General features: G+C 43.2%; 1 protein-coding gene across 2 annotated transcripts; it reads left to right on the plus strand.

The window, feature by feature from the left end:
- The first annotated feature begins 15,656 nt into the window (after nt 1–15,656).
- CXCL11 (C-X-C motif chemokine ligand 11) lies at nt 15,657–21,698 on the plus strand. 2 transcript variants are annotated; one of them, XM_032224644.1, is made up of 5 exons: nt 15,657–15,752; nt 16,952–17,070; nt 18,088–18,214; nt 20,463–20,532; nt 20,711–21,698. In XM_032224644.1, the coding sequence occupies exons 2-5, from the start codon at nt 17,010–17,012 to the stop codon at nt 20,753–20,755; spliced, it is 303 nt and encodes a 100-aa protein (XP_032080535.1). In that variant the 5' UTR covers nt 15,657–15,752; nt 16,952–17,009; the 3' UTR covers nt 20,756–21,698. The 2 variants fall into 2 exon arrangements, with proteins under 2 accessions (XP_032080535.1, XP_032080534.1); XM_032224643.1 differs by lacking the exon at nt 15,657–15,752 and adding an exon at nt 15,907–15,956.
- The last annotated feature ends 4,702 nt before the right edge of the window (nt 21,699–26,400 follow it).

The following is a 26,400-nucleotide window of genomic DNA, read 5'->3' on the forward strand; positions in this document are numbered from 1 at the left end:
AACTTTTTGGAAAAAAAAATCGAGAGAGCGATGCCATTTTCTTCCTCCTCCCCCCCCCAAAAACACCCCAAAGATAGAAAAAATGGGGAGACTGCCCTACTCCTTCTGGGAGATCCCGACAGCCACAGAACAGATGCTGTTTGGGTAGCAATTTGGGGGGGGGGGTGTCTTTGATGTAGCATCCGCGTAGACATCACTCCTAAAATCCAGTTACAGTGCTCTATTGATTTATTTTCTCCAGATGGAAGTCTCAAACCTCAACAAAAATGTAATTTGCCGTATTTCTTATCATCCTTGGTTAAAAGAAAAAATATTTGTGTGTGTGTGAGAAGTAGTGGTAGCATCGCCGTGCTGTGTCTCTCGTGGGATGTGCGTTTGCTCAGAAACTGTAGGAAGTTATCGCCCAGCCCTTTCCCAGAAAAATGAAATATCCTAGGAAATATTGAAAAGGCAGAATATTTATCTGGATGTGAAAAGGAAGAAACATGTTTTAAAAGAGAGAATAGCTGCCTGCAGCTTCCTGCCCACTGACTCACCCTCCTTTGTCAATGGGCCTTTAAGAAGACCAAGCTAGTCCCTTTACATAACAAAGAGTTCTCCCCTTCAGCTCGAGGAGGATGGGATTAAGGCATGATAATATTGGCCCTTTACCCAACTCTCCACATGGCATCTGAGAATTCAACCAAACCTGGATTCAAAACGCAGCCTAGAGAGTTGCCCCTGCATGGGCCCATGGGAGTCTGACAACCCATCAGAATACAAGATCAAAATCAAATGCCAGAGAGGGCATAAAACCAGAGACTCAGCATCTCAGCCTCCCTTCCCTTCTCTTCTCCACCAACATTGAAGCATGTGATCACCATTTCTGTTCAGGGCTCAAGCCATGTGGTCCTGTCCACCATTAAAACCATCTTTCCAAGCAGCCTCCATATCTCCAGTGTCTTTTTCCCCACTTGGAGCTGAATCCAGAAGGACATTTCCTTCCAACGAAACAAAATGCAAGTATTATGCCAGGGAAGTTTTCTGTATGATTCTTGTTCCTCTTTTGCTCTTGACAAGCTCATTCTGGTTCCCACAACGTGCTTGAAAACACCAGAGTAATAACATGAAAGTGAAAGGGGGAGGAGGAAGAAGAAGAGGGAATAATCTGAAGTAAAAGCCTTTGATTCGTTTTAAAGAGATATTTTCATTACAGTGCTGTTTTTAATCCTGTATGTATGCTTAAAAATATGTTGTATTCCGTAGGAAGTTAAAACCCACCCTTCTCCTAGAAAAAATGAAATATCCTGGGAAATATTGAAAAGGCAGAATATTATATTTCCCTGGGTCAGAAATGGAGAAACATGTTTTTACTAGCCCCCACCTTTGTCAATGGGCCATTAAAGTGCCTGAGCCAGCCTATTCTACATAACAAAGACCTCTCCCCTTCAGCCCCAGAGTGATGGGATTAAGGCATGATAGTATTAGACCTTTACCCATCTCACCACAGGGCACCTGGGAAGAAGCCATGCTCAACCAAACTTGGACTCAAAACACAGCCTAGAGAGTTGCCCCTGCACGGTCCCACGGGATGCTGACAACCAATCAGAATGCAAGATCAAGATCAAAGGCCAGAGAGGGCATAAAACCAGGGACTTTCAGCATCTCGGTCTCTGTCTCTTTTTTCTTCACGCAACATCTGGAAGCCTGTGATCCCCCTTTTCTGTTCAGGAGCTCAAACCACGTGGTCCTGTCCACCGTTAAACCATCTTTCCAAGCAGCCTCCATGTTTCCAGTGTCTTTTTCCCCACTTGGAACTGAACCCAGATGGACATTTCTTCCAACAATTTATTAAACACATTATCTCCCCCCCTCACACCCACAATTTGGGGAGAGAAATCCCTCTTGCTGATTCTTGTCATTCTTTTAAAACAGTTGACAAAGTGGTAGTTACATATCTTGATGAATTTTTCTAGGCATCTCCACCTGATCTCTGCACCGATTAATACTGGACAGAGAAACAAGGCCATCTCTCTTCCTGAGAACAAAAGTTCAGCTTTTGCACTCTCTTTCCTGAGAAAAGTTGCCTTGAAGCTCAACATTAAGAAAACTAAGATCATGGCATCTGGCCCTCTCAATTCCTGGCAAATAGTTGGGGAAGAAATGGAGGTAGTGCAAGATTTTATTTTCCTGGGCTCTAAGATCACCACAGATCAGGACTGCAGCCAAAAAATTAAAAGATGCTTGCTCCTGGGGAGGAAAGCTACGGCAAATCTAGACAGCAGACTAAAAAGCAGAGACATCACCCTGCCAACAAAAGTGCATATAGTCTGTGGTTTTCCCAGTTGCAACGGATAGCTGTGAAGGTTGGACCATAAGGAAGGCTGAGTGCCAAAGAATGGAGGCCTTTGAACTCTGGTGCTGGAGAAGACTCCTGCATTGAGTCCCTTGGACTGCAAGGCCATCCAACCGGTCAGTCCTAGAGGAGATCAACCCTGACTGCTCTTTAGAAGGCCAGATCCTGAAGAGGAAACTCAAAGACTTTGGCCACCTAATGAGAAGGAAGGACTCTCTGGAGAAGAGCCTCATGCTGGGGAAGATGGAGGGCAAAAGAAGAAAGGGATGGCAGAGAAGGAGGCGGCTGGATGGAGTCACCGAAGCAGTCAGCGTGAGCTTCAATGGACTCCAGAGGATAGTAGAGGACAGGAAGGCCTGGAGGAACATTGTCCTTGGGATTGCAATGAGTCAGACATGACTTCGCCACTAACAACAACAAAGGACTGACAAATAAATAAATATAAATAAATAAACTTTATACCAAAGCTTATTAAATTAAACAAAGACGCTACTTTGTTTCCCTTTTACCAGAATAATACCACCCCGTGTACCACCCTAGGATGGCTGCAGCACCAATCCAATTATTTCTACCTAGGACCTTATTTTCAGATAAATATATTTAGCGCTGCCCTTCTTGGCATTTGTCGCTGAAGTTAATAAAAAGAAAGAAACATACCAGCCGCTGAAAGCAGAGGTGTGATCGAGCATCTGCGGGTCCAAATCAACAGTGCAAATATTGCCCAAAAAATGTTGTTTTGGGATTGCTCGGCCTGCCCTGCCCCTTTCGGAGTTCTGCGTCTAGCAATGGGGGCTTTAATTCTGCAGGAGAGGCGACAACTGATTGTGTTCCCAGAGGCACACCGGGAAACCGTGGTGTGTTTGGGTTTGGTTGTTGTGACAACCGGATCTGCCCAAGCTATTCATTCATGAGAATAACAGGCTTGCCTTTCCTTCTGAGCAAAAGCTGTCTTAAGAATGCCAGGGAGTTGGGGGAGAAATTGTTAGTGCCAAGGAGATTGTGGTTAATGAAGCACTTGAAGGTGGTTTCCGCTTGTGTTACTACATGGCGGTTTGTACTGTTTAGGGACCTGGAGGCTAAAACCTATGAAGAACGGTTGCAGGAATTGGGTATGTCTAGTTGAATGGAAAGGAGGACTACGATAACAGTCTTCCGACATCTAAGGAGCTGTCACATAGAAGAGGGGGGGTCAAGCTATTCTCCAAGGCCCCTGAGGGCAGGACAAGAAGCCATGGATGGAAACTAATCAAGGAGAGAGATGCAACCTAGAACTAAGGAGACATTTCCCGACACAACTATGAATTAGTGGAATGTTTTGCCTTCAGAAGTTGTGAATGCCCCAACACTGGAAGTCTTTGAGAAGATGTTGGATAGCCATTTGTCTGAAACGGTATAGGTTTCCTGCTTGAGCAGAGAGTTGGACTAGAAGACCTCCAAGGTCCCTTCCGACTCTGTTATTCTGTTAGTATAAGCACCAGGACATTCAAGGCAAATGTGGGAGTCCACACATCCTAAAAATTGTGGAACTGTGGAGTCCAGGTGACTTCAGAAATCATCTAATCCAGCTACTGCCCAGTGCATCTCTTAAGATCCAAGGAAGTCGGCATTTAGGACTCTTCACATATTTGCTCAAGCCTTATGGTCACTAGGTAGCTGGAGCCAGATACATGATTCTTGATGAATTTATTCTGTTTTATTCATGTACACTGAGAGCATCTACACCAAAGACAAATTCCCTGTATGTCCAATCACACTTGGCCAATAACGAATTCTATTCTATTCTATTCTATTCTATTCTATTCTTTATTCCATTTCAATATTCTATTCTGTTCTGCTCTATTCTATTTCATTCCATTCTAAATTCTGTTCTGTTCTGTTCTGCTCTGCTCTATTCCATTCTATTCCATTCCATTCTATATTCTGTACTGCTCTATTCTGTTCTGTTCTATTCGTTATTCCATTTCAATATTCTATTCTATTCTGCTCTGTTCTGTTCTGCTCTGCTCTGCTCTATGCCATTCCATTCCATTCCATTCTATATTCTGTTCTGTTCTGCTCCATTCTGTTCTGTTCTGCTCTATTCTATTCTATTCTTTATTCCATTTCAATATTTTATTCTATTCTGTTCTGCTCTGTTCTATTTCATTCCATTCTATATTCTGTTCTGTTCTGTTCTGTTCTGCTCTGCTCTGCTCTGCTCTGTTCTGCTCTGCTCTGCTCTGCTCTATTCCATTCCATTCCACTCCATTCCATTCTATATTCTATTCTGTTCTATTCTGCTCTATTCTGTTCTGTTCTGTTCTATTCGTTATTCCATTTCAATATTCTATTCTATTCTATTCTGTTCTATTCTGTTCTGTTCTGCTCTATTCCATTCCATTCTATATTCTGTTCTGTTTTGTTCTGTTCTGCTCTATTCTGTTCTGTTCTGCTCTATTCTATTCTATTCTATTCTTTATTCCATTTCAATATTCTGTTCTGTTCTGCTCTATTCCATTTCATTCTATATTCTGTTCTGTTCTGTTCTGCTCTGCTCTGCTCTGCTCTGCTCTATTCTATTCTACAGAAGCGTACCCCCTGCAACCCACCACTCAACTGGGCCTGCATAATTCCATAATCACAACATGGCTCATTTTCTATCCCCTTTTGGGGTGAATTTTCTTGGGACTATGGAGAATATCAGAACATCCACCACCCCGCCAGAAAGGAGTTAATAAAACCTCATGGGAAAACCCAGAGTTTCCATTTTTAATATCGCTACCATTTAGCAGAACTTGGTGGCTGGTTTCGGGACAATCCCCAGCCTAGGTTTTATTAGACTTCATACTGAAGTCCACGCTTAACCACAAAGGCCACAGTGCTTGTGGTCTAGAGATATTTTGAGACTGTCATGTCTGTGCCCCCCCCCCCAAATGTTTACCACACAGCATTTGCCAAGCAGACGGGTCCGAGGAGTAGAAATCTGCTCAACCTACTTTACATTTGCAAATTAACCTACGTGTTTTTCTCTAAAATAAAGTTGCATTCCTTTCCTAGCGATTTATCCAAAGCAGCTGCGAGGTGTTGAAATCTGGACCAGATGTAGTTCCCCCGCCCCCCCCCTACCCCCAGGACCAGGAAAACAAACTTCAGTAAAACAAGAAGAATTTCCTTCCGAAGCTCTAAATTATTCTGACCTTATGTAATCCTCTCCTCTCCAGTTAGCAAAAACGTGATGGGTAAGCAAGAAAAACGGATAAACAACATTGGTGCTTTTGATAAAGACCTTCGGTTCCTACAGTTATTCCCCATTTCTACTCTCCCCGGGGGCGGGTGGGATACTTTTTGTTTCACTTCCAAGATTCAAATCCCATGTAGATGGATTCCCCAAAACTTTACCCTCTGTCTCCTCTTCCTCCCCCTCCTTTTCCTCCTCTCTCTTTCTTCGTACAACTACCCACGTGGGAAAAAAATCAGAAACAATGGTTTAGATCACTTCCTTCCTCTTTCAAAATAGCAGGGCTAGGATTTGCTCAGCAGGCATTGAAGGACAACACACACACACAGACACACACACAGACAAACACACAAACGCACCCTTGATGGTTTATGGAAAGTTGATGAAAAATGTATTGAATGTAAACGCGGGTACACAGCCTGCTAGGTATAACGTAGCACCTAGTGATTCCATATCTACATACGTATGGTTCCACCACAAAACCGCGGATGACAAAATCGCGCTTGACGAAAGCGCGTACGTGACGTCATCACAGCGCGACGAAAACATCGCGCTGTGATCGATAAATGTAAAAATAAAGCGAAAACCTTACCCTAACCCCCCCAAACCTAACCCTAAACCTAACCCTAAACCTAACCCTTAACCTAACCCTAAATCTAACCCTAAACCTAACCCTTAACCTAACGCTAAACCTAACGCTAACCCTTAACCTAATGCTAAACGTAACCCTAACGCTCTAAACCTAACCCTAACCCTTAACCTAACCCTAACCCTAACCCTAACCCTACACCTAACCCTTACCTTTATGTGAATCGGCTTGCTTTAATTTTATTTTTATTTCAATTTTTAATTTTTTTCGTCGCGCTGTGATGACGTCAAATGCGCGCTTTCGTCGAGCGCGCTTTTGTGGACCGCGGTTTTGACGGGTCACGCATTCGTATAGTCTCCTTGGCAAGAGCCATTTTGGTCAAGGGGTTAAGGCACCAGGCTGGAAACCGGGAGATGGGGAGTTCTAGTCCTGCCTTGGGCACAAAGGATGATTGGGGGGGGACTGGACCAATCACCAGGAGACTGTGAGTTCTAGTCTTAGCCATGAAAGCCAGCTGGATGACGTTGAGCCAATTCCCATGAGACTGTGAGTTCTAGTCCCACCTTAGGTATGAAAGTTGGCTGGGTGACTTTCAACGAATCACCAGGAGATTGTGAGTTCTAGTCCCCCCCCTTTGTATTAAAGCTGGCTGGGTGACTTTGGGTCAATAGGAAATGATGAGTTCTAGTCCCGCTTTAGGCATGAAAGGCTGGCTGGGTGACTTTCATCCAGTGGTGGGTTTCATCCAGTGGTGGTGGGTTCCTCTTCTGTAGGTGTGGCCTGCTTTGTGGGAGTGGCTTGCCAGCCATGTGACTGGGTGGGAGTGGCTTGCCCACCATGTGACCGAGTGGGAGTGGCTTGGCAGTCATGGGTGGGCGTGGCCAACTTGTAAAATGTGGTGAAACTCACTTAACAACGCTCTTGCTTAGCAACCAAAATGTTTGCTCAGAAACTCTGACATTGAAGCGTGCAAGTCTTAAAGCTGTCAAGTTACAAGACTCTTACACCCCTAACCCTTTAGGAAAAAACCCCCAGGGCTGTTCAAACTTGACAGCTTTAAGACTTTAAGGTTTAGATAGGACTCTTAGAGGCCGGCGGGGCGATTGGTGAGCCAGCCAATCAGTGAGCGGTGGGCGGGGCAAGCATGGTGCGGACGGGCGGGGGGGGGGGAGCTGGAACCGGTTCTAAACAGCATGGTAGATTTGTGGAAGAGGTTAGAACTGGCAGGAACCCACTCCTGCTTTCATCCAATCACCAGGAGGTGGTGAATTCTAGTCGTACCTTTGTATGAAAGTTGGCTGGGTAACTTTGAACTAGTTAAGTCTCACTCAGTTCAACCCACCTCACAGGTTTCTTGCCATGTGGAAAATAAGAGAAGGAAGGTGTGTTGGATATGTCCACTGCCTTGAGTGGTTTACAAAAATAATAAATATATTCTGTCAGGATGTATCTCCACTTATCAGTCTAGCCTGTAATCATAATTTTCTGGTGGCCTCTCACTCAGCCAGGTCTCAGCCACCTTCTTTAAAAAGAAATAAGAATGCCTAAGTGTTGCCCCTTCCAGGATAAATATTGTACATTCTTGGACATGAGTGAGAGGAGACCACTCAGTGATTCAGTGCAGCCATGCCAAGGTTGCCCTTGCATTAGGAGTTCCTTAGTGTCAGGTGCGACTTCATTTAATAATCAGGAAAGAAACAACTCAACTCCATTTGTTTGAACTTAAGTGTACTTTTATTAATTACAAATGAACAGTAGCGAAGCTAAGCTGAATCTGATTAATTAGGCGCGAAAGCAAAGAATATCATGTATAATTCAATCCCCTCCCCTTGGCACCCCAGTCCATAGTCCAATTATAATTCACCCAACTGTCAGGTGGGAGATATCTTCAAAAGACATCACCAGGATGGAATGCCGGACAGTTAACCTTGGCGGGAAACTCCCTTCCTCCGCATGCGCAATAAGATGGTCAGGTCAGCGCCTAGAATCTTCCTCCAGCACATAACGATTCCCTTCCCAAATACCATGCCCCCCCTCCCCGTTTCAATGGCAGCCGAAGCAGCAGCAAAGCAGAGGCTGACACTTAGTCTCTTCCCCAGCCAACAGCTGAAACAGCTTGCTGAATTGTTTATTTCTTCTTTGTTTATCTATTTACTAGCTGGATATCCGTACTTTGAGATAAAACTATGTGATCGGGCTACGCAGGAGAATTTCGGTTCACAATCCGTTGGCTTAGTGGTGGTCAGTGATTGAAACATATAAGGGAATATCACTCTCTCTGCCTTGAATCCGGAAGCAGTTCCATAGGTGGAAGGCATAGACATTTTGGTGAGGTACTGACGTTTATTACTGTAAGGAGCCCCAGACCACTCCTGAGGGAAGGAGTGGAGCGTCTGCCAGTTTGAACTGAGGTAACAGAATGTGAGGCAACTGGCAGTTGGAACAGAGTTCTTTTTAGGTGGGGAGGGGGAGTAGAATGTCTAGCTCCTTAGCATCAGAGCGTGTTAATATAAAGCAACTGGCAGTTTGAACAGAATTCTTTTCAGGTGTGGAGGGGGAGTAGAACTCTTTAGCATCAGAGCGTGTTAATTACTGTATAAGAGTTACTAATGATCTGATGTTCATTTTGAAAAAATCCTTTCTTAGCAAGCACCTAGAAGCCAAGAGGAACATACGTGCCAAATTTCAAATTTGCAGGCTTAATGGTTCTGGAGTTTTTGTGATGAGTGAATGCTATTTGACTTTCATATATATAGAGAGATTTGCTAGCCACTGGATCTTCAAGACCTCTAACCGAACCGGGAGCAACCCGCCACTGGACGGGACAGGTGGAGGATTGAAGGAGCAGGTGGTCCTTCAGATAACAACATTATCATGTCTTCTTTAGCTCTTCTTTGTTTGAAGGAGTGTTTCTCCTCATCTTCTCCTAGCACAATTTTTGTCAACAAAAGCCAGTTTAGTTTAGTGCAGAGGTCCCCAAACCTGGCAACTTTAAGACTTGTGGACTTCATTAGTTGAAGTCCACAAGTCTTAAAGTTGCCAAGTTTGAAGACCTCTGGTTTAGTGGTTATTTCTAGGCACCAGGCTAAAAACTGGGAGACACTAAGTTCTAATCCCAGCTGAGGTATCAAAGCCAATTGGGTGACTTTGGACCAATCACCAGGAGACTGTGAGTTCTAGTCTTACCTTAGGCATGAAACAATTTAGGTGACTTTGAATCAATCACCCGGAGACGGTGAGTTCTAGTCCTACCTTAGGCATGAAAGCTGGCTGGGTGACTTTGGGCCAATCACCAGGAGACAATGAGTTCTAGTCCTGCCTTAGGCATGAAAGCCAGCTGGGTGTCCTCTCTCTCAGCCCAAATCCCCTCACAGGGAGAATAGGAGGAAGAAGATCAGTTGGATATGTTCCCTGCTGTGAGTTATTCGTAAAAATAATAAAGGTGGGATACAAATAAATAAATAAATGTCGTGGATGATGTCATCAGGGCTGAGATCCACCTGTGCAGGTCGCCCCCCCTTTCCTCCATCTTGAGGGTCCTGGATCATGACTCCAACAGCCTACAAGCCCCTGGATATGTATTTATTTGCATTCGTTTCCTTTGCTGATGTCCATGTTCATACTTATACCTGCTATCTTGTACATGTTTGACAAGCCAATAAATAAAAATATTCACACAAACATGCAAACGTAACCACAAAGGACATGGATCTTAAAGTGAGGCCCATGGGTTTCATTCATTCATCTGCACCCTCCAAATATTAATCTGTGACGAATAAATATATGTACAGGAGGAGGAGGAGGAGGAGGAGGAGGAGGAGGAGGAGGAGGAGGAGGAGGAGGAGGAGGAGGAATTATTGATATTTCTTTAATGTTCTTCCTTCTTTTCCTTCCCTTCCAAATTTGGGAAGGAACATTTTGTCATCGTGGGATGGTTGTGTGGGCGTGCTTTCCTATGACAGTTACTTCCCTGTAATTATTTTCGGCCAGTTTCTGCTTTGCTGTAACATCTGCTTTCGTGATGTCTGAGCCTTGGGGGCCGTCCAAGGAAGCCAAGTTGACATGATCCAACTGATGACATGCTAACCTGATGGGGAGGCTGCTCATCAGGAAGGAATTCAGGTCACCTGGATAGTCGGTGGAGACAGCCAGTGGGATCCACGAAGAGAGTTGGAAACAGCTGGTCGGGGGGGGGGGGTCACCTTGAACAGAGAAGGCTTCGGACGTTGAGGGTGTCACACAGCAGAAGATCCAGAACTGGCCTCTAATGGTTTGGATGGTGGGAAATGGAAATGAAGGAGATGGGGAGGGGAAGCAAGGCACTTATAATGATCTTCCCCGTTGTCTTTGCAGGGCAGAAGGTCACAAAGGGGGATCCCATGACCCCAGGACACTGCAACCGTCATAAATACGAGTGTGTTGCCAAGGGTCGTAATTTTGATCGTGTTGCATGGTCGTAAGTCACTTTTTTTATTTGCTGTTGTATCTTTGAACGGTTGCTAAACGAATTGATGAATTAAGTCGAGGACACTCTGTATTTGGTAACCTGGGGACGGACGGACGGACGGACAGACAGACAGACAGACAGACAGACACACACACACACACACACACACCAATTTATTGGAAATGCCAGCTGTTGGAAAGGTAGAATATCCACCAGCTTTGTCAGTTCAGGCACAGAAAAATCTTGCTCTATTTCCCCCAAAGTTGCTTTTTAAAGGACAGCTTCTTAAATTTCTATCTAGGGGAAGAGCCCTGGGAAATCTTCTGAACATAGATGCTAACAGCCACGTCTGAGAGGTATGTTTAAATTCTATCTGTCATTTAGATTGGCAGGACAGCGAATGTTAGTCGGTTATTCCTAACAGGTTCCCCGGCCAATGGCCATCTTCGCTATTCCCAGCGGGAAAGAATTAATCAAACAATTTAGCTTACTTCTTTTTCCTCCTTCTGTTCAATCCCATGTCTGATTCTAGGATACAGACACAGGTCTCTGCAGATTTCCTGGCATTTCTTCAAAAGTGGTTTGTCATTGTCTCCTCCCTAGGGCTGAAAGGAAGTGACTGGGCCAAAGTCACCACGCTAGCTTCATGCCTACGACAAGACCGGAGCAATCTTCTTTCTAGCCGAATGCCTTAACCATGCCTTATTCAGCAGGTTCTGACCAGTTCTGGAGAACCGGTAGCGGAAATTTTGAGTAGTTCAGAGAACCGGTAAATACCAACTCTGGCTGGCCACGCCCCCATCTATTCTCTGCCTCCCGAGTCCCAGCTGATGGGGATTTTGCAGTATCCTTCCCCTGCTATGCCCACCAAGCCACAGTCACCAAGCCACATCCACAGAACCGGTAATAAAGAAAAATTTAATCCCACCACTGCACTAGATACTACATACTTCTGCATGTAGGATATTTCTCCTAATGGTTTGGTTGTGTTGGAAGAAAATTCCATCTGGTGAAGTTCCAAGCTGGGAGAAAGCAGCTGGAAATAACATGGAGGCTGATTGGCAAGAAAGAATAGAATAGAATAGAATAGAATAGAATAGAATAGAATAGAATAGAATGGACCATAGAGGTCTTCTAGTCCAGCCTACAAACCTACACCATTACAGACAAATGGTTGTCCAATCTCTTCTTGTAAGATTATCTGCATTAGAGCCTATCAGAAGTGGGTTCCTACCAGTTTGCACCAATTCGGTAGAACCGGTTCATCAAATCTACTGAACCGGTTAGAAGAGGTTCCACCAGTGGACCTAGAAAGCAGGCCAGACCTACAGAAGAGGTTCCAAAATTTTTTGAAACCTACCACTGACACACACACACACACACACAGACCTACACAGAGAGAGAAAGAGAAAGAAAGGAAGAAAGAAAAAAAGAAAGAAAAAGTGAGAGAGAGATGAAAGAAAAAAAGGAAAAAAGGGACAGAGAGACAAAAGGAAGGAAAAAGAGAGAGAGAGAGAGAGAGAGAGAGAGAGAGAGAGAATGAACACATGGCCGGCAAGCCACTCCCACCAGGTCACATGGCCGGCAAGCCACTCCCACAAAGGAGGCCACACCCACAGAGTAGGTTTGAAAAAAAATTTGAAATCCACCACTGGAGCCTACCTATACCAATGTAGTAGGAGTCTGGTATTTTATTAGTTTCAATTCTGATGTCTCTCAATTCCAGCCAAGTCTGGGCAAAATTTCTTCTATTTCCTTAGTTAGCCTACGTCAAAGAGCTGTGACAGGAGCTTTCCCCTTAAGTGGGCAAAGAAATAGTTCGTTTCTCTGAAGTGGTTGGTTTTCACTGTCTCCTCAAGCTATAATATAGTATCGGTAGTCGGTTCACCAACAAATGCGCGGACAACAAAAACGTGGTGAGAAAACCGAAATGTTACAATTGTGCCCACATAGGCGCACCGACAAAAGAGCGCCGACAGAAGCGCGCCATCAACAAACAACACGAAAACAACGTAAGAACCCTAAACCTAACCCTAACCCTAACCCTAACTCTTACCCTAACCCTTGGCATAACCCTAACCCTAACCCTAACCCTAACCCTCAACCTAACCCTAACCCTAACCCTAACCCTAACCCTTACCCTAACCCTCAACCTAACCCTAACCCTAACCCTAACCCTAACCCTAACCCTCAACCTAACCCTAACCCTAACCCTAACCCTTACCCTAACCCTCAACCTAACCCTAACCCTAACCCTAACCCTCAACCTAACCCTAACCCTAACCCTAACCCTCAACCTAACCCTAACCCTAACTCTTACCCTAACCCTTGGCATAACCCTAATCGTGCTTCTGTTGGTGCTCTTTTGTTGGCGCGCCTTTGTGGGCGCGCTGTCGACATCACGGTTTTTTCGCCGTGGTTTTGTCGGCACGCTGTTGTCGGGTCACGTCGGTAGTCCTTATTCTGACCTAGATATAACAAGAGCATGAAGCAAACTCCTTTTTGCTTTTGACCGCTTTCCCCACTTACGACCGATCATGGTCACATGATCAAAATTAAGATGCTTGACAATTGATTCATATTATGACGCTTGGCATGTCCCGGGAACACGTGGTCCTTTTCTGTGACCTTCTGACAAGCAACATCAATGGGGAAATCCAGATTCACGTAACATCTGTGTTATTAACTTAACAGCTGCAATGATTCGCTTAACAACGGTGGTAAGAAAAGTTGTAAAATGGGGCAGATGTTTCACTTAAATGTTTCACTTAGCAACACAAACCTTGGGCTCAATTGTGGTCGTAACTCGAAAACTACCTATGCTTAGCAGACTAGCAGGCAATAAAGAAGCTAGATTATTATTTGGAATTATGGGACATTATTGTTACCTTTCCTTCTCCTTGATTCCTCCCAATACACTCCTTTTACTATATATCACTAAGTTCCCTATATTGGTAGCCGTTTGAAAGGGACTTTCTCATTCAAACTTTCCCTGTTTATCTAACCACATAATTGCACAGCTGCTCCTTTTGTTCGGTGACTGGCCCCAAGTTTATTAAATTCTATATTTCCTTGAGCTGGATTGCAGGAAAAAATTCCAGAATATCTAAATTCTCCCCCGATGGACAAAATGGACTAGGAGCCGCAATAAATTGTATATTTCCTAAGGAAGCCTTGCCACGGAGAATTTAAATTATACTTTCTCAGTCCCACCTGCGTTTGGGATAAAATATTCAAATTCTTTCAGACACGGTATCTGGTATCTATATACCAGCGGATAACCCGGCATTGCCCGAGTATTTATTTATCTCAGTCCTGTATTAGACAGGAATGGCAATCTCAAGTGACAACGTAATGGGCTGACCTCCCTCCTTCCATTAACGTTGCCACAATTCCCGAAGAGGCAATTTCATCGACAATTAAATTAGTTAAAAATGTTTTCCCTGTACCCCCAGGAGCGTAATTTCTAATGTTGGGTTTCCCCACTTACCAGAGGGAGCCCCCTTGTGGAGTACTGTAAAGCCGTTGCCCTGGCAACTCCACTGTGCTGTACAGTAGAAGTCACTTAAGGCAGTACAGTAGAAGCCATTTTAAGGCACAACAGGCTGTATCTTAACAGAACGCACACCCCGAGGGGTGTTAGGGGTGTCTTACCCCCACAGTATTTGTTTCCAGAGAGTAAGTCATCTGTGCACCAAGTTTGGATGAAATTGATCGAGACGTTCCAGAGTTATGCTGGAACACACACACACACACAGCCATTTATATATAGAGAGATTATTATTATTTATTCAAGCGCTTGAAGGGAAGAATAAAAGTCTTTCCTGTAATGTCCTAGGAACCATTCACACAAACACATCAGCCCCAGATGCTGCAGCCATCAAGGAGCAAAAAATCTACTGTCAATCAGATTAGGGTCTTGGATCAAGGGGACATTTTAGAGACAAAATTGAGTGCAGGTAGTCCTTGACTTACAACAGTTCGTTTAGTGAGGATTTGATGTTGCGCCGGCACTGAAAAAAGTGACTTACGGCCGATTTTAGCTCTTACAACAGCATCCCCATGGTCAGGTGATCAAAATTAAGACGCTTGGGAACTGACTCACATTTACGACCAGTGTTCCGGGGTTATGTGATCCCCTTTGGTGACCTTCTGACGGGCAAAGCCAATGGGGAAATCAGATTCACTTAACAACAATTTGTTAGTTAAATTGGGGTTGCTAATTTAACAAGTGGAGTGTTTCACTTAACAGCAATGGCAAGGAAGGTTATAAAATGGAGGAAAACACACTTAACAAACGTTAGCAACAAAACTTTGGGACTCGATTGTGGTTGTAAGTCGAGGACTACCTGTACAGGTAGTTCTCGACTTACAACGGTTCGCTTAGTGACCATTTGAAGTTACAACAGCACTGCAAAAAGTGACTTACGACTATTTTTCACGCTTAGACAGTAGCAGCATCCCCATGGTCACACGGTCAAAACTTAGATGCGTGGCAACTGACTCACATTTATAACCATTGTGGTGTCCCTGGGTCATGGGATCTTCTTTGGCGACCTTTTCACCATCATAGTCAACGGGGAAACAAGATTTCACTTAACAACCATGTGGCCAACTTCACATCGGCAGTGATTCACTTAATAACTGTGGCAAGGAAGGTCATAAAGTGGGGCAAAACTCAATTGCCAAGTGTCTTACTTAGCAACAGAAATTTGGAGGTCCCATTGTGGTCGTAAGTCGAGGACTACCTGTAGAGGCGATTTGCCTTCCTTGCTAAACAGATAAAAGACAGATCGATGTGGTGTCTGTTTCTGAACTTTAGAAAAACAAATATTTAACCTGGGGGGGGGGAGAGAGAGAGAGAGAGAGAGAGAGAGAGAGAGAGAGAGAGAGAGAGAGAGAGAGAGAGAGAGAGAGAGAGAGAGAGAGAGAGAGAGATTTGGCAAAGGACAAAGCAAGGTTTTCCCCAAGATTTCCACACTCAACTGCATTTCAAGATAATAATTGTATTTATAGGCAGTTCCTGGATTAAGAACAAGTTCCTATAAGTCACATTTTGTATATAGGTTGGGAGTCATGGACTGCCTGTATTTTTTTTAAAAAAACTTTGATAACTTTAAGTTGGGTGGACTTCACCTGAACTGGACTAAACAGGTGAATTAAGGTGAGTTAGAGAACAACATTACTTAAAGATACCAGTCTGACTTTCAACGATGGAAGCATTAATACATCCAAATATTATGAATAGGGGAAATATTGTGAGATATAAAGATATCTAGACTGAAAAAGGGGAGCTAAAAACTAAACAAGATCTAGAAAAACAAGGGATCAATATGGATTGGTATACACAATTGCAAATACAATCTAGGTATGAAAAAGATGCTAAATTATATGATTTTTATACGGAATTGACAGAATTAGATAAGATATTAACAGGAACAGAAGAGAGGATGATTTTTTTTAAAAAAAAACTTGACAACTTTAAATTGGGTGGACTTCACCTGAACTAGAATAAACAGGTGAATTAAAGTGAGTTAGAGAACAACATTACTTAAAGATACCAGTCTGACTTTCAACGATGGAAGCATTAATACATCCAAATATTATGAACAGGGGAAATATTGTGAGATATAAAGATATCCAGACTGAAAAGGGGGAGCTAAAAAGTAAACAAGATCTAGAAAAACAAGGGATCAATATGGATTGGTATACACAATTGCAAATACAATCTAGGTATGAAAAAGATGCTAAATTATTTGGTTTTTATACGGAATTGACAGAATTAGATAAGATATTAACAGGAACAGAAGAGAGGATGGTTTTTTAAAGAAAAACTTGACAACTTTAAGTTGGGTGGACTTCACCTGAACTAGAATAAACAGGTGAATTACACTGAGCAACAACTCTCTATTCATGCTTTGTGCCGATCTGTGGTTTATTTAACGACAACGTTTTGAATAAAACACAAATCACCGGCTTTGCACAACCTTCTAATATCAAGAATTCTAAACACTGGATCGCCAGCAATTTAAATGAAGAGGAAAGAGGCTACTCTCTCAAGCCGATTGCCAGGGGCTTCCGTAGAAATGCCTTCTAAAGCTGTAGAAAAATTAGCTTTAGAAAAATTAGAAAAAATGGGAAAAATAGGAATAGCTGAGGGAAAGAGCAGAGCAAAAGGCCTTTTGTTTGTTTTTGGGGAAAAGAGAAATACACACTTGTGTGTGGGTGTGCTTGAGTTAGGAGGACCCACGCAATGATTTATTTGCTGAAATGACAATGAATGGGAAGTGAAAGTGAGGAGGATGGAAATTCCCTAAAGAGCAACAGTGGGTGAATTCAGGCAATAAATTCACTCTTCACCAGCTCAGGAACATCAGTTCTCTCTCTGGACCAGAAGCAGGAAAGAGGACTCGGAGCAGACATGAGCAAACAAGTTTTCTTCACCGTTCTTGTTCTGGCTTGCTGTGTGGCTCTCATTCAAGGTAAAACAACTTTTACTTTATGGTTCTTGAAGGGAGGTATTTCCAAGCTCAACCCTCTCCCTGATTTTCAAGACCCCTTTCCTGCTTCTCGCTCCTTCGTCCTTCGTGCAAGTTTCTTTTGTATCCTGGTGTAACCGTTTTGTAACCTAGAAATAAGGAGAGATTTCCTGGCAGCGAGAACAATTGATTAGTGGGAACGATTTCCTTCCAGAAGTTGTGGTTGCTCCAACATTAGAGCAAGAAGACAGGGGGGCAGCCATTTGGCTTGAAAGGGTAGAGCATCTCCGGCTCAAACGAGGGGGTTAGACTAGAAGACCTCCAAGGTTCCCTTCTGAACTCTTGTTATTCTGTTATTCGGGGGGGGGGTGTCTCCTCCTTCTCTATTCCGAGTCCTCTGGAAGGTCCTCTGTTTCTAGCTTCGGAGTGGGGGAAACAGAGTTGAAAGGATCTGTGTTAGGAAAATAAGATTTGCTTGAAGAGAAATCATCTGTGGAGTCCACCAGATTAGAAGAAGGTATTAATGGGTGAAAACATTCATGAAATCTATGCAATTTATTTGTCACCTCTGTCTGAGAAATTCTTAGTTTCAAGGTCCTAGTTTGATTTTTCCTTAATCAAACAAGATAATTTTGCCTTTCTTTCTTTCTTTCTTTCTTTCTTTCTTTCTCTCACTTTCTTTCTTTTTCTTTCTTTCTTTCTGCACTTCCTTCCTTCTTTCTCCCTTTCTTTCTTTCTTTCTCCCTCTCTCTCCCTTTCTTTCTCTTTCCTTCTTTCTTTCTTTCTTTCTTTCTTTCTTCCTTCCTTCCTTCCTCTCTCTCTCTCTCTTTCTTCTCTCCTCTCTTCCCCTCATCTCCAACCTCTTCTCCTCTCCTTTCCTATTTCTTCCAACACTTCAGTCCACGGAAAAATCTCTCTCCATGGAGCTGGTCCCAGGTGCCCAAAGGTTTAGAGGCCGCTGCCTTAGACGATTGTGACTGATGCGTGAATAATTTACCTTTTCCAAATGATCCCTTGTAGGGTTGCCCACCTCCCCCCGGGAGCGCTGTTTCTGCAAAAGATCGGGAATGCAGTTCGTGAACATGGACCGTGTGGCGAAAGTCGAATATCACAGGTCGAGCAGCAGCTGTGGACAAGAGGAACTTCTGTAAGTAGCTGAGCCCAATCCCGCTGCCTTCTCCCGTTGAAGCTATTGAATTGCTCTCTAGGTAGTCCTCGACTTACGACCACGACCGAGTCCCAAATTTCCATTGCTTAGTGAGATGGTTCTTACCGCTCCCCTTTTAGGACCAGTTTTTTTTTTTTTTTGCCACCGTGTTGTTAAGTGAATCCCTGCAAGAGTTCAAGTTAGCAACACCGTTGTAAAGCGAATCCGGCTTTCCCACGGACTTTGCTTGCCAGGCGGTCGCAAAAGGGGATCACACAATCACTGTAACCAATATGTTGCAGTGATCTATATAAATATAGTTATATGCCAGTTGCCAAATGCTGGAATTTTGATCATGTAACCAAGGGAATTGTTTTCTTTTATCCCCTGAAACAAAAGGGAAGAATTAACTTGCCATCTAGGGGGTTTGAGGATTAGAAAGTATGGACTCTGGAAAGAAGGAAACTGTCTTGTAACCTTTAAGAGAGAGGTTAAAATATAAATAAACGTAACTGCCATTATAAAGGTTGGAAACCACCTTATAACTTTCTCTTTTCCTTTTGCCTCTGCCTTCTCCTTCCTTATTTGCACTTTTTTCAGTTACTTATTTCTTTTCTTTCTTTTCCTTACATTTTCTTTTTTTTAAATGTATCTTGTTATCCTTTTTAAAAATTCCGTACATGGGTGCCTAGATATATATCTTGAAAAAGCAGCAAAGCTATGGGGCTTGAACCTAGTTCATTTCCCATATTCCATATCCCCATGCTAAAGCAAAGTTTGATGCCATTGTTTGTAGGTATCTATAGACGTATGTATGATTCTCTCTGTGTGACTCTATCTCTCCTTCTCTCCCTCTCTCTCTTCCTCCGAAAGTTGCCCTATGCACAGAAGTGCCTTTTCCTGCCCCCAGATGGTCCCCAGATGTTTCTGTGTCCCTAGATTCCACCTGATTGGGGGTGGAAAGGTGGGCGATCTCAGAATAGTCTGGGATTTATAGCCCCCAGCCCCATTTTTTCTGCCTTGCCTAGATTCTTGTTAGTTTGTCCTGTCGCTCCTTTTCTCCGAAGGGGAGAAATTATTATTATTATTATTTTCTCCTTTTACTTCCTGTTCTCCTACTTAACTCGCAGTCTGTGATAGGAAACACACACACACACACACACACACACACACACACACACAAACATGCAAACGATCAATTCTCTTGCTGGCAAACAGCAGTTTTATAAAACTGCCTCCTAAATCTGCAGCATGAGCTATGCGTCAAAAGAGAACTCTGACAGATAAAGGGAGAAGTCCAACTACCTGGGCTTCCTCAGGAAATATACAATTTATTGCGGCTCCTAGTCTTTTTTGTCCGTCGGGGGAGAATTTAGATATTCTGGATTTTTTTTCCTGCAATCCAGCTCAAGGAAATATAGAATTTAATAAACTTGGGGCCAGTCACCGAACACAAGGAGGAGCTGTGGAATCATGAGGTTAGATAAACAGGGAAAGTTTGAATGAGAAAGTCCCTTTCAATATAGGCAACCTAGTGATATATAGTAAAAGGAGTGTATTGGGAGGAATCAAGGAGAAGGAAAGATAACAATAATGTCTCATAATTCCAAATAAAAACAGAACTTGAAAGCAACAAAATTTATTCCGTCGCTTTCAATGGTCACATAGCGGCAAACAAAGTAAGACAGAGAAAACCTCAAAAGACCCAAGATGTGGTTTCAAACAAATGCCCTAAAAGGAGAAAAAAAAAAGACAAATTCATTTATTTTATTGTTCATACAATACACGCTAAGCCTTAAGAGCAAACCATAAATTAATTAATTCACACAATAGCTGGCAGGGACAAAAGTAAGCCACAGAATTAAGAAAGTGTTTGTTTCCAACAATCAAATGTCCAATTGTAAATTCATGGAGTGAAACACACATCAATATCTTATTTAGAACAAATCTTTTGAAGGACTCCTGTTTCGATCTTCTGGAATTTTTCAGAATTTTTTAATTGATCATTCATTGTGATTGGACAGAAGGATAGATAATGTATTAAGTAGGCTAATTGTTAATGGTTGAGACTAGCTGTATATAATATGATTGTATGGTCACTTTGACTTCGCGCTACTGCATTGTTTTAAATGTAAAAATAATAAAAATATATTGGGGGAAAAACCAGTTGCATCAATTAATGATGAATGTTAATAACATTCAAAACAATCCTTTGGTCTAATTTGGTCTCTAATTTGTATATATGCAGGGTGTTCCTTAGAAACAACCGAAGACGCTGTCTGAATCTGAACGGGGACCAAGGCAGGAGAATTAAACTGGTAAGCAGTGATCATTTTGTTGACGCTTTAGCTGCATTCGCATTTTTCCCCCCAAGGACCAATAAATCAAGCTGGAATGAGAAAAGAAAGAATGGGGAGAGAACTGCAGCTAGTGGTCAGCTGAAATAGCCTGTGATACTGCGCTCTAACCACTGAACCACCTATGCTTTCTTTGCAGGCAATTATAGAAGAAGGCAATGCCAATCAAAGAAGTTCAAGCTGATCACTTCCTGAAGACATCTAATCAGCTTCTGAAGGACATCTAGGACACCCATTGGGAGCCACTGGCCCAACAGCGTTATTCTTATCCATCTGCTGGGGTTTAGAAGTAACCCCCCAAGTACTTCCCGTTGGAACTTATTAAAACAAGGACAAGAATGACACAAGGAGCCAACTTGTCTGTCATTTTCTCTTCAATTTGACATCTCTGACCATGGGAGACCTTCATTCTTAGCAATCAACCAAGCCAGGACAATGTGATACGGGCCTCCTTCATTCCTGAATAGCTTATGCTTGGTTACACCAATGCAGACGGTCCTTGATTTACAACCACAACCGAGCCCCCCCAATTTTCCGTTGCAAAGCGAGAACCCGTTAAAAACGAGCTTTGCCCCCATTTTACGACCTTTCTCGGGCACGAGGGAGTCACGGCCACCCTTAAGTTGGCAACGCGCTCGAATCTGGCTCCCTCTTTCACGTTGCTTGTCAGAAGGTCGCGAAAGGGGACGCCGCAACCGTCATAAATACGAGCTAAGTTGCCAAGGGTCCAAATTTTAATCACGTGACCCTGGGGATATACAATGGTTGTGGGTGTAAAAAATGGATCATGTCCCTTTTCTCAGTGCCATCTTAACTTTGAACGGCCACTGAATGAATGGCTCCTAGGTCAAGGACATATTTCATGCTTGTTCATAGGCTTCTGTTTCTGATCCTGAACTGTGTGTGTTGTAATGTTGCAGTCCAAGCTTTATCATTTTGCAATTTTGTGTGCAATGCTATGGGTGCAAAATTGTGTGCAATCTGTGCCTAAGTCACAGAATGGAGTCTGTGACACCATAACACACCATACCTCCCATTGAGTCCTCTCTGAACATGTATGTACATATTGTCTACTATAGTTGAAGTGTATATTTTTTCAATATTTCAATAAATCTTATTCTGCTATTCTCTGTCTGGCCTTTATTCACACAGTACGTCCTCAAAATACATTTCACCTGATTCCTGAATAAACCCAAAACCTTGGGCTTCTCACATACGGAAACGATAAATTGACCAAACTGGCTGACTTACAAAACATGCACATCAGACACAAAAGAAAACTTTGCCCTTGTAGAAATGTGTCATCCAGATTTGTATCTGATCTTGTTCACAGTGCTTGTATTTACCAACCAATATAAAGTCTCAGGCACAGATTTGACATGGTTTTAAATGTGTGTATTTGTATTTCACTTACAGTATATTTTTGTTGGAAAACTTTCTTCCTTTCCTTTCCTTTCCTTTCCATTCCTTTCCTTCCCTTCCCTTCCCTTTCCCTTCCCTTCTCTTTCCTTCCCTTCTCTTTCCTTCGGAGGATATAATATCCAGTGGTTGGATATCTGTGCATTACAGTAAAGAAAAACCAAAGCATATTATGATCAATATAGATCAGTATAGATAAATAATAGCCGGCATTGCAGCGGCTGCCAAAAAAGCCAGCACAGTTCTAGGCTGCATAAACAGAGGGAGAGAATCAAGATCAGGTGAAGTGTTAATACCACTTTATAATCCCTTGGTAAGGCCACACTTGGAATACGGCGTCCAGTTTTGGTCGCCACGATGTAAAAAAGATGTTGAAACTCTAGAAAGAGTGCAGAGAAGAGCAAGAAAGAGGATTAGGGGACTGGAGACTAAAACATATAAAGAACGGTTGCAGGAACTGGGTACGTCTAGTTTAATGAAAAGAAGGACTAGGGGAGACATGATAGCAGTCTTCCAATTTCTCAGGGGTTGCCATAATCAAGAGGGAGTCAAACTATTCTCCAAGGCTCCTGAGGGCAGGACAAGAAGCAATGGGTGGAAACTAATCAAGGAGAGAAGCAACTTAGAAGTGAGGAGAAATTTCCTGACTGTTAGAACAATTAATCAGTAGAAAAAAATTCCCTCCAGAAGCTCCAACACTGGAAGTCTTTAAGAAGATGTTGGACAACCATTTGTCTGAAAGGGGTTGGACTAGAAGACCTCCAAGGTCACTCCCAACTTTCTTATTCTGTTATCCAGGTCTAAACTTGAAGTGTGGAGGATATTGAGGGTAGAACAAGAAGCAATGGGTGGAAACTAATCCAGGAGAGAAGCAACTCAGAACTGAGGAGAAATTTCCTGACTGTTAGAACAATTAACCAGTGGAACAGAAATTGCCTCCAGATGTTGTGAATGCCCCAACACTGGAAGTCTTTAAGAAGATGTTGGATAAAAAAGAAACATCTTCTGAACCTAGCTAAATCTCAGAAACTGATTCTTTCTTTGTTGATAATGATCATAACCTGGATGCTGGATTCTCAAACGATAAACTTACCATACTGGCTGAGTTACACAACATACACATCTGACACACAAAAAAGCTTTGCCATTGCAGAAATGTAGCAATAAGATTTGTATCTGGTCTTCTTCAATTCACAGTGCTTGCATTTTTCAATCAATATAAAGTCTCAGGCACAAAGTTGACATGGTTTTAAATGTGTGTGTTTCTATTTCACTTGCAGTATATTTTTGTTAGGAACGCGGTGGCTCAGTGGCTAAGATGTGGATCTTGTCGATCAGAAAGGTCGGCAGTTTGGCGGTTCGAATCCCTAACGCCGCATAAGGGAGTGAGCTCCCGTTACTTGTCCCAGCTTCTGCCAACCTAGCCGTTCGAAAGAACGTAAAAATGCAAGTAGAAAAATAGGGACCACCTTTGGTGGGAAGGTCACAGCGTTCCGTGCGCCTTCGGCGTTGAGTCATGCCGGCCACATGACCACAGAGACGTCTTCGGACAGCACTGGCTCTTCGGCTTTGAAACGGAGATGAGCATTGACCCCCTAGAGTCGGGAACGACTAGCACATATGTGCAACGGGAACCTTTAGCTATGTTTTTGTTGGAAAATTACATCATCTGACAGCTGAGGCATCTGCAAGAGGGTTTAAAAAAAATCAAGATGGCAGTCACAAAGGGATCAAAGCCTCCATTAGATTAGATTAGATTGCTTTTATTTATAGGCCGCCCTTTTCCCTGAGGGGACTCAGGGCGGCTTACAACCTATAGGAAGGGGATACACGTAATTACATATACAGACAATACATAATTAAAAATAGAAGCAACATTCATTCATCATTCGGGTGGGGACGGATCCCAATCTTTAACCCCAGGCCTGGCGGGATAGCCAGATCTTAAGGGCTGTGCGGAAGGTCTGGAGGGTGGTGAGGGTACGAATCTCCACGGGGAGGTTGTTCCAAAGGGTCAGAGCTACTACTGAAAAATGTCCATCTTGACATTTTTTATCTCAGCCAAAGAAGTGATCAAAAATTAGGAAATGGAGCATGGACCTTCCTTTCTTTCTGTGAAACTAGCTCAAGGATGTTTCCCTTTTGAAGCTGGATTTGACACGGAGTGGGTTTAAAAATCGCAGGCTAGGAAAAATCAACATATAAAAGATAAAACTCCAAAAAGTAATTTGTACTTGAGCCAAAGAATACAAGATAGAGGACTGCTAATATTTTGGCTCATGCTAAAGGAAAAATAAAGATATTGGGAGCTGTGTTCTTTGCCTGATTAAATTAGCTGTCACTCTATGGTCCTGTTTCATTTCAAAATGAAACTGATTAAAGAAAAATAATAATAAATAATCATTGTGGTCATTTGTGATCTCTGCCTTCGAGGGAACTGTCTTCTCACTGGACATCGATCAGAGCTTTGGGGATTAGAAATTTCCAAATTCCTAGCCAGCACAAGAAAAACTCAGCTCTAAATAGGATTACTAGGATTATTCTCCATCCAGCAGATGTAGCCTTAAAATTCAACATCTTACAGGCAGTCCTCAGCTTATGGCCACGATTGAGCCCAAAATTTATGTGGCCAAGTGAGACATTTGTTAAGTCAGCTTTGCCCCGTTTTACGACCTTACTTGCCACCGTTGTTAAATGAATCGTTGGAATTGTTAATAGGTTAACAGAGTTAGAAGGGACCTTGCAGGTCATCTAGTCCAACCCCCTGCCCAAGCAGGAGACCCTACATCTGCCTCTACCTAGGATTGAATTCACAACTTCCTGATTGTGAGGCGAGAGCTCCACCTCTTGGCCACAGCAGCAGGTTGTTCTGTTGTACAGCAAATTTTTAAGTTGGACGCATAGTTCTTGAATGAATTTGGCTTCCCATTGACTTTGCTTGACAGGAGCTATGATGCTACTACATGCCCCAATTACATGTATGTGTAAACGGGGCCCAGCAGTGTCATGACATGTAAAAGGACTTTCCATAGTGAAATTCAAAGGCACTTTTAGTATCTGAAAACTTTCCCAATTTTTCAAACAAAAGCCATTTTTGGAATGTAGTATGCATAATCCTTGACTTACAATCATTTGTTTAGTGGCTGCTGAAAATTACAATGAGACTGAAAAAAATATCACTAACAATAGATCCTCACAGTTAGGAAAGTCACAGCATCTCTGTAATCACTCTGTGATTATTGCAACACGCTCTACATGGGGCTACCCTTGAAAAGCGTTTCGGAGACTACAGTTAGTCCAGAATGCAGCCGTGCGAGCGATATTGGGTATACCGAGGTACACCCACGTTACACCTGTCCTCCACGAGCTGCACTGGCTACTGATTGGTCTCCGGATGCGATTCAAGGTGTTGGTCATTACCTTTAAAGCCCTACATGGCTTAGGACCAGCGTACCTTCGAGACCGCCTACTGCCACATACCTCCCAACGGCCGATAAGATCCCACAGGGTGGGCCTCCTTCGGACGCTGTCAGCCAGTCAGTGCAGGCTGGCAGGCCCCCGGAGGAGAGCCTTCTCTGTGGCTGCTCAGACCATTTGGAACCAGCTACCCTCAGAGGTCCGGACCTTGCCCTTCAGGAAGGCAGTTAAAACTTGGCTGTACCTATAGGGATGCTACAATGGTCGCCAGCGTGAAAAATGATCTTAAGTCTCAGTGCCGTTGTAACTTTGAACCATCACTAAAGTTGTAAGTGGAAGATCTTCTGTGGTTCACTACCAAGTGTCAACCCTGAGGTTGGCTGAACAGAGGCCATTTTTATTTTGCTGCTTCAGTGCTGACACATATTGCAGCTGAAGGACAGGGCGGGGGGAATAGAGATAGCTGGAGTGCTGTAGCCAAAACAAAATGCTTTCCCTTGAGAACCAAGGACATTCCTGCAGGTGTTCAGAAGGAGGAGACTGAGGTCATGTAGCAACTGGACTGTTTGCTGATTGGACCATGTGACAGAGATTCGGCGGGGGGGAGGAAGTGACAACCTTTTACTTTTAATTAGGCGGAAACCGTGGAAACTCTTAGGGTCGGTTTTCATTAGATCCGCGCCAATAGGATATTTCCAATAAAGCTATTGAGAACTTCAACTGCTTCGGAGTTTTGCTTGATATGGGATTATTATTATGAGCCGAGGTGGGCAGTGGTTAAATGCAGCACTGCAGGCTACTTCAGCTGACTGCAGTTCTGCAGTTCGGCTGTTCAAATCTCACCGGCTCAGGGTTGACTCAGCCTTCCATCCTTCCGAGGTGGGTAAAATGAGGACCCGGATTGTTGTTGGGGGCAATATGCTGACTCTGTAAACCGCTTAGAGAGGGCTGAAAGCCCTATGAAGCGGTATAGTAAGTCTAACTGCTATTGCT

Source organism: Thamnophis elegans, chromosome 9 (assembly GCF_009769535.1).
Source record: "Thamnophis elegans isolate rThaEle1 chromosome 9, rThaEle1.pri, whole genome shotgun sequence".
Classification (NCBI taxonomy): domain Eukaryota; kingdom Metazoa; phylum Chordata; class Lepidosauria; order Squamata; family Colubridae; genus Thamnophis; species Thamnophis elegans.

Coding starts and splice junctions, on each gene's coding strand:
- CXCL11 (XM_032224643.1), top strand. CDS start 15,922: ATGGATTGGTATACACAATTGCAAATACAATCTAG. Junction 18,215..20,462: donor TGTGGACAAGAGGAACTTCT/GTAAGTAGCTGA, acceptor GTATATATGCAG/GGTGTTCCTTAGAAACAACC. Junction 20,533..20,710: donor AAGGCAGGAGAATTAAACTG/GTAAGCAGTGAT, acceptor CTTTCTTTGCAG/GCAATTATAGAAGAAGGCAA.